The sequence below is a fragment of the Sphaeramia orbicularis genome, chromosome 22 (assembly GCF_902148855.1).
Source record: "Sphaeramia orbicularis chromosome 22, fSphaOr1.1, whole genome shotgun sequence".
In the NCBI taxonomy this organism is placed as follows: Eukaryota; Metazoa; Chordata; class Actinopteri; order Kurtiformes; family Apogonidae; genus Sphaeramia; species Sphaeramia orbicularis.
In genome coordinates, this window is record NC_043978.1 from 15,332,815 (window position 1) to 15,341,479 (window position 8,665).

The window sequence follows — 8,665 nt, forward strand, 5'->3', positions numbered from 1 at the left end:
AAAAGTGTTTTTTTTTTTTTTTTTGTCTGAAATAGGATTTAAGACTAAATTCAATGATGAATAAAATTATTTCATCCAATAAGTACCTCATGAATTTGGTATTTTTGGTATTAGTACTTCATATATTATTAGCACAAACACTATGAACTACTTTTACTGTGTACTTTTGGAGTAATCATACTCAAAAATCCCTTCCAAGCTCCAAAAGTGTTTTGCTTTTTTGTTTTTTTTGTCTGAAATAGGATTTAAGACTAAATTCAATGATGAATAAAATTATTTCATCTAATAAGTACCTCATGAATTTGGTATTTTTGGTATTAGTACTTCATATATTATTAGCACAAACACTATGAACTACTTTTACTGTGTACTTTTGGAGTAATCATACTCAAAAATCCCTTCCACGCTCCAAAAGTGTTTGTTTTGTTGTCTGAAATAGGCTTTAAGACTAAATTCAATGATGAATAAAAGGATTTTTTCCAATAAGTACCTCATGAATTTGGTATTTTTGGTATTAGTACTTCATATACTATTAGCACAAATACTATGACCTACTTGTACTCTGTACTTTTAGAGTAATCATACTCCAGAATCCATTCCACACTGCACTTCTGTTTGTTGTATTCAGTGGTTGTAACAGATAAAATGTAAAACAAAGATTAAAACTTTTAAAAGTTTATAAGCTCTGTTATTTTTTGCAGCTCCAGACTATTTTTTTGGGTGGAAGAGGGGGCAACATGGCTGTTTTGATAATAAAGGTTGCAGACCCCTGTTGTATTGTATTGAACTGTACTGTTTTGTAATGTATTGCACTGTCTTGCTCTGTATTGCACTTATTACACTGTATTGTTTTGTATTGCACGGATCTCTGTTATTTAAGTGGGGACTGCGGATGAAAATTAGCACTGATAAGAATTACGGCATATTTATGTGTTTATACTGAAATGGAATGTATAAATGTGTTCATTAATGTGCACTGTCCCACCTAAACAAAGATACATACAAATAAAGATACATACAATATTCCATGAGTTCTTCAGATGACAATATAAAATGCACAAATGCATGAGAAAACGAGACCAAACATGAAAAATATAGATGTTTTAGAAGAAAAAAATCCAACTCAAAGCAGAACTTAGTGTGCTTTCCTGTTTTCCATTCCAGGAAACAGGGAACAGGAGACTTGTCAAACTCCCACTCATATCTTGCTCCATATCTACTTGATTTATGTTTCCTGTCTTTAGTGGAAGCCTTTAAAACATCAGAGCTCCAGGTTTGGAGTAAGTTAAACTGACATGATGGTGTCAGTGAAAGACATCCTGGTAGCGGCTGCTGTTTGTGTTTTCACCCTCATATCTCACAGTGAGTTTGTACTCTGACGGTTACGTGTCTGGGTTTCCAGTCGTTTATGCCTGAAAGCTGACATTTGTACTGCGGTATTGTGCATTAGATCCAGGATAATGTGTTACTTTGATCATATTCTGTTACGTTTTAGGCCGATTTGACTGACTGCATGGAGACCTCTGTGCATGTGAATATACCTGCTGTCATTTGGGTTACTTATTTATTCATTTATTTCCAGGTGAGGGTATAATTGGAGGCAGAGAAGCAGCGCCTCATTCCCGGCCCTACATGGCGTCCATCCAGGTACAGCAGGAGGAGGTCAGGAAGCATGAATGTGGAGGTTTTCTGGTCGCAGATCAGTGGGTGATGACTGCAGTGCACTGTCTGCCAACAGGGTGAGGTGGCATCTGGGGAAAATATGTTTATTATTTTGAAGAGGTACATCTGTTACATTACACTGCAAATTATTTGGTTCTTATCAAGACAAAAAAAAAACTTAGGTTTGGAAGTATTAGATAATTTATCTTGTTTTAAGAGTTAATTTCTTATTTTACTGTAAGTGTTCATACAACTGTAGACATGCTTGTTTCTAGATTTAACAATCTCAATTTAAGAATCTTGTTCACTGAAATTATCTTGCTGCGTGGATATGGAAGCGATTAGATACGGTAATCTAAATTAAAATGCATTTGAAGAAGAATATGGCTGCAATATTTGACTTATAAATAAAATTATTAATAAATGATCCAATCTGCATTTTTAGTTTCTTATTCAAGACTGCTCATTCTTTTACTTAATTAAAAAGAAAAAAGAAAAACGCATTTGAGATTAAGGGTATGTATCGGCAAGAATGTGGCGATACGATACAAATCACAATACTAGGATCACGATGCGATATATCATGATAGGTCACGATACTGTTAAAAAGGCAATTTTTTGTTTGATTTGATTTTGATTTGATTTATTTATTTCGAACATGCAAAAAAAAGAAAAAGAAAAAAAGAAAAACAAAATAAAACATTCAAATAGACAGAATCTATCTCCATGCACATACAAGTCTGAATTTTGCATGGTCGAAAAGGAGTAGGAAGAAGTATGAACTTATTTAATCCTACCCCTCAGTGCTTTTATACCTCTATCGCTAACTTAACACAAGAGTCAAACAATATTTTCCTAATTTTAACATCAAACCACAACAAATAGATAATGCAGTAACTGAATTACACCCAACAATATGATAATAGTTGTTAATAATAATAATAATAATAATAATAATAATAATAATAATAATAATAATAATATAAACTATGATAATAATAGTTTCTTTTTTTTTTTAATTATTATTTCCTGGAAGAATGAAATTACACCAGAAATCTGTACAAATACTAAACACATTTTTATTTGATCCCAACAGGATCTAATGCTATATCACAAAATGTTTCTGTGTTCAAACTGAAATTCTGTTTTACAGACATTACAGTTTAAGATCCTGTTCAAATGTTCATATTCTATTAGTTCAGAACTAACATCAGAACATTATTTTTATGCAATCCCGACAAAGGAACTAACATTATTTAATTTAGTTTAGTTTATTTATTTTGAATATGCAACAAAACCAAGTAATCCCACCTAGTCTTTACAAATGAAACAGATTATAAGAAAACAAAAGAAACAAAAACCTGTACATATACATGAAAACAAAATATGACTTCATTTGCATATTTGAAAAGTAATAAAAGAGTGTTAAATAATAATAATAAAAAAAATATAAACAAAAAAGAAAAACAAAAAAACAAAATTGAACCTCCACAGTATCTGCATTTGAATAAATACCTAAAAATATCGATACAGTACTTTTTAATATCAATACAGTATTGTGAAATGAAATATCACGATATATTGCAGAACTGATATTTTCTAACACCCCTATTTTAGATTTAATTTTCAAAACATGCCCCAGAAAATAGTTACCAAAATTCAATTTGAAATCTAAAATTAAAAAATTCAAGTGCATTTGCAGAAATGCTTTTTCATTTTAAGAATGTGGCTGCGTTATTTGACTCATAAACAAAATGAGTAATAAATCATCCTGTCTGCATTTTCATTTTCCTATTCAAGACCGCTCATTCTTTAACTTAATTCAAATGAAAAAGAAAAAGACATTTGAGATTTAATTTTAAAAATCTACCCCAGTAAATAGTTACCAAAATTCTATTTGAAATCTAAAAATTGAAAATTCAAATGCATTACCAAAAAATGCTTTTTTTATTTTAAGAATGTGGCTGCATTATTTGACTCATAAATAAAATGAGTAATAAATCATCCAGTCTGCATTTTCATTTTCTTATTCATGTTGCGCATTTTATGACACAATCAAAAAGAAAACAGAAGACATTGCTTTTTCATTTTCGTGGTCTGCCCTGCAAAAAAACCAAACCTACCATAATTCGAAAATGAATTCGCAAAGTAAGCAGCACAGGAGAGTGATGTCAGCAGCAGCTCTTCACCTCTGTGCTGACTGTGGTGGATGTGGCGGTATGGGGGGAGCGCTGTGGACATTTGATGCTTGATCTCGGAACCAGTTCTGTTTAAGGATCTCTGAACCAGTTTTCTTAATTTCTTGATGATGTAGATACCCATAAAAGCTCAGGGTAAATTCAAAGGTTATTTTTAATCATTGTAGAGGAAACTGAAAAAGTGACATTTTCAGCAAAATATACCATTAACAACATTTAACAACATACAACATATAACATTTAACATAAAAACAAGCACCTACAATTACTCTCATTAGTCAAACTACATAGGAGTAGAATTTGTAGAAGTTGACGGTGTTTCCATGGTAACTACGGAGCCTCTGAACATCCAAATGGTTGGATTTCACTAATTTATCTGACGGGCTGGATTGGACCCTTTGGCGGGCTGGTTTTGGCCCCTGAGCTGTATGTTTGACATCTGTGTTGTAGAAGTTGACGGTGTTTCCATGGGAACAACGGAGCCTCTGAACGTCCAAATGGGTCATATCTAATGACCATGAAAAGATGAAGAACTGTATTTTACACCAGTTATTTACATGTATTAATAGGATTAGTGGATCAACAGGTATTAAACAGTTTAGATCAGCAGATGATGTTGGTCTCCTTTGGCTGTTTGGGTCTTCATGAGTTACAATAGATTTCATGATTTTGTGCAAGATCAATGAAAAAGGTGCAAGTTTAACAATATTTTATGGCTGAATTATTTTTTCTCTACATTTCCTAAGTGATTTATCACCATTTATTATATTATCCTCTGAAATTTGCGGGGGTTTTTTTCTCCGTGAAAATCAGGTGTTATCCTACGTTTAATTAGGCAAAAGTGACTCTGATCATAATTTATCAGTAACTGAACATAAACCCAGTGTGTCCATCCACTGCCATTGATCCAACTCCATGGGTTTTATTGGTGAATCAATGTTGTAGAACTTGACGGTGTTTCCACGGTAACTATGGAGCTTCTGAACGTCCAAATGGGTCATATCTGATGACCATGAAAAGATGACAAACTGTATTTTACACCAATTATTTACATGTATTGATAGGATTAATGATTTGACAATTATTAAACAGTTTAGATCAGTAGATGCTTCAGGTCACTGGTGGCTCTTTAGGTGTTTGAGGGTTAAACTGTATGTAAACTGGCCTTCTTTCGCATGAAACATTAAGAAAACTCTAGTGTATATTTCAGTTTTTCCTCAAATATGGTCTTTCAGTGTACAGGGGTTGGACAAAATAATGGAAACACCTTCACCTCAAGATGATAATGCCCCAGTCCATACAGCTAGAATTGTTAAAGAATGGTATGAGGAACATTCTAATGAAGTTGAGCATCTCGTATGGCCGGCACAGTCCCCAGACCTCAACATTATTGAGCATTTATGGTCAGTTTTAGAGATTCAAGTAAGACGTCGATTTCCACCGCCATCGTCTCTAAAAGAGTTGGAGGGTATTCTAACTGAAGAATGGCTTAAAATTCCTTTGGAAACAATTCACAAGTTGTATGAATCAATACCTCGGAGAACTGAGGCTGTAATTGCCGCAAAAGGCGGACCTACACCATATTAAATTATATTTTGTTGATTTTTTAAGGTGTTTCCATTATTTTGTCCAACCCCTGTATGTCCACATTTAGTGATTCTAGTATCTCTTTAATAAATAAGTACACAGTGTATTTGTCTCTTTTCACAGTCCCAGTGGGAGAAAAGTAGTGCTGGGTCTTCATTCTCTGAGCGAACCTGAAGAAACACAACAAGTCTTTGACATCTTGGAGCTTCACAACCACCCAGATTTTAACAGCGTTAATTATGACAATGACATCGCTTTAATTAAGGTACGTCATTCGGTTTCAATAAGATCAGTTTAACCTTTAGAACAGGGGTGTCAAACTCATTTTAGTTCAGGGGCCACATCCTCCCAATATGATCTGAAGTGGGCTGGACCAGTGAATTAATAACATAATAAAATATAAATAATGCCAACTCCAAACATTTCAATTCGTTTTACAGTGAAAAAAGTAAAATTACACTATGGAAACATTTACATCTATGAACTGTCCTTTTAAAAATGTGAATAACATGAACAACCATGAAAAAACTGAAACTTATTAAGAAAAATAAGTGCAATTTTAACTATATTTTGCCTCTGCTTATTATTTGTAAATGTGCATTACAACTTACAGATCACAATGGATCTGCAAAATACACAAAATATTTTAGTAACTGGCAGAATATTAGTAAAATTGCACTTACTTCTCTTAACACATTTCTAGTTTTTTCATATTTTTTGTGAAAGGCTAGTTTGTAAATTTACACATTTTCATGTAATTTCACTCTTTTACACTAAAACAGAGGAAAAATTTGGAATTGTCATAATTTTTTAGGCTTTTATGGTAATATTTTACTGATCTGACCCACTTGAGACTAAAGTAGGGCTTCTTCTATGGCTCCTAAAGTAAAACGATTGACTGTTTACATCTTCAGTGTAATTTTTGTATTTCAGAAATTCATCCTATGGGCCGGTTTTGGCCCCCAGACCATATGTTTGACACCTGTGCTTTAGAATGTAAACTAAAACACTGATTCTTTTATGACATCTGCAGTTGGATCATCCAGTGAACATCACTGAGGCTGTGAGGACGTTGGAGTTTCTGCGAAGCGGCGGCACCAACCCGGGCACAGATGAAGAGGTTGAAACGGCAGGATGGGGTTCCACCGACAACCTGGGATCCAGACCGGACAAGTTAAAAGAGCTGGTGGTTGAAGTGGTCAGCTCCCAGAGATGCCGACGCAGTGACTACTTTGGCTCGAGGTTCACTAGTAACATGATCTGTGCGCACAAAATATGTGACAACCCATGTGATAAACCACAGAAGAAAGAAGACACCTGTGATGTAAGTTTAAATCACTCATTTAATCTGAATATTCACTATGAGGCATGAAATGTGTCGCTGTAAAATGATCAGATTATTATCCACCAACCACAATATTTATTTATTTACATGCGTTAATGTGTCATGATGTGGCTGGTGTTCAAACTACACAGGCAATATTCACAGGTTGTTTTATTTTCTCTTTTATATCTCACTATTTATTCAATATTTGACTTTTTACCCCACCCCCCCGAAGGGGAGGCAAGGGGTATTGTTTGTGGTTCGGTTTGTTTCTTTCTTTGTTAACACTTTAGCAGCAAAACTGTTGATTGAATGCTTATCAAATTGGGTTTATAGATTGCCAGTGACCCAGAATAGGTGTGGTTACATTTTGGGGAAAGTAGGTCAAAGTTCTAATTTTTTTATGAATTTTTAAAATCTTTTTTTTTCCCATTTATTTATAATGGCCGAAATTTGTCTATGCTGTCTGAAGTTGCTTTTCCATTGACCCTCAAATTGCGCAAAATATAACTTGTGCATAAAAATGTACCTAATGGAAAAATGAAAATTTCGCCAAAACTCTCATTTTTCAATGAAAAGTTTTTGTGCTGGCAAGAGGTGGTATTTCACGCAAAACTGCAATGGAAAGGCTGTGAATTAAAACAAAAAAAAACGGATGTTGATGGACGTTACAACAAGTGAAGAAGATGAATTTTAAAAGAAACATGGTGTGGTATGTGTGGACACACCAGGAAACTGAATCATTTTTTAATTTAGTACTGGATACAGGGGTAATATACAATAATAATGACTATATCTGTAAATCAACAGAATATTTACATTCGTCACCATGTTTATGGAATGACTTCTCGTGTCATCTTGCAATAAATAATCGCAATAATCATCGCATTTGTGATTTAATGGAAAAACCAACACTATGCACTTCTGTTTTTTTTATATTTAGTAAATATTGGTAAAATTTTGGGCAGATGTCCAATGGAAAAGCAACTACTGTCTTGTAATGTGTGTGGAAATTACCAAAAATAGTCACTTGCCAGATTAATGGTTAAACCTCTTTACTTCTTTCTTCCAGCTACAGCTACTGTTTTGCAGGTTTAAGCACTGGTCTGTTTGTGTTTTTATGTTTTTTCAGGGCGACTCTGGAGGTCCTCTGCTCTACAACGGTGTCGCAGTAGGCATCGTCTCCAACGGTGGGATTAAATGCGGCCAATTCCGAAAGCCTGGAATATACACTATCATTTCACACTATACACAGTGGATTGACAGCATCATGGGCCAACAACCCACTGCACAACCTGCAAGCCTGTAAGGACGGATACCCACAATGCAATGCTACCACTCACCTATGAAGATGATATGATGTTGTTTGGAAATCTCACTAATATTATCTGATGTTATACACAAAAGTGTTGTTTGCATGAGTTATATATCCTTAAGATTACAAAATAAAAACAATAAAACAGTTTTGTGCATTCAAATCTGAGCTGTAATCATTTTTATTTTATCTATTGATGATACGGTCCTGTGCAAAAGTCCTGGTCCAACATTAGGTTTGTAGGTTTATTAAAGTTCTAATGTCCGCACATATGCATTTGTCTCTGTATTTAGATCCAATCTGATCTATGTGAAGTATGAACAGCAGGAAAAACTAAAGTTTCAGGGTAAAAACAGCTTCTATAAACCACAGTGGTGGTATTTAATGTGACCTTCATTTGCATTTAACATGTCTTTAACCCTTTTGTTCAGACAATATGACATTTATGGCATTAATTTTCTGATGTTTTCCACCAGGTTTCATTCAGCACATGTCAGATGTTTCTAATAGTTTGTGCTGCTTCTTGTCATGGGGTCAGAGGTCAGACTAAATAGTGACTTTAACCTTTACAACATATTT

At 34.1% G+C, this 8,665-nt stretch overlaps 1 protein-coding gene across 1 annotated transcript; it reads left to right on the plus strand.

Moving 5' to 3' along the window:
* The first annotated feature begins 1,246 nt into the window (after positions 1-1,246).
* Positions 1,247-8,245, plus strand: cfd (complement factor D (adipsin)). The gene is made up of 5 exons (XM_030126016.1): positions 1,247-1,362; positions 1,583-1,739; positions 5,571-5,712; positions 6,481-6,771; positions 7,904-8,245. Exons 1-5 carry the CDS (start codon positions 1,296-1,298, stop codon positions 8,078-8,080), a joined length of 834 nt encoding a protein of 277 aa, XP_029981876.1. The 5' UTR covers positions 1,247-1,295; the 3' UTR covers positions 8,081-8,245.
* The last annotated feature ends 420 nt before the right edge of the window (positions 8,246-8,665 follow it).

Coding starts and splice junctions, on each gene's coding strand:
- cfd (XM_030126016.1), top strand. CDS start 1,296: ATGATGGTGTCAGTGAAAGACATCCTGGTAGCGGCTGCTGTTTGTGTT. Junction 1,363..1,582: donor TTTCACCCTCATATCTCACA/GTGAGTTTGTAC, acceptor ATTTATTTCCAG/GTGAGGGTATAATTGGAGGC. Junction 1,740..5,570: donor GTGCACTGTCTGCCAACAGG/GTGAGGTGGCAT, acceptor CTCTTTTCACAG/TCCCAGTGGGAGAAAAGTAG.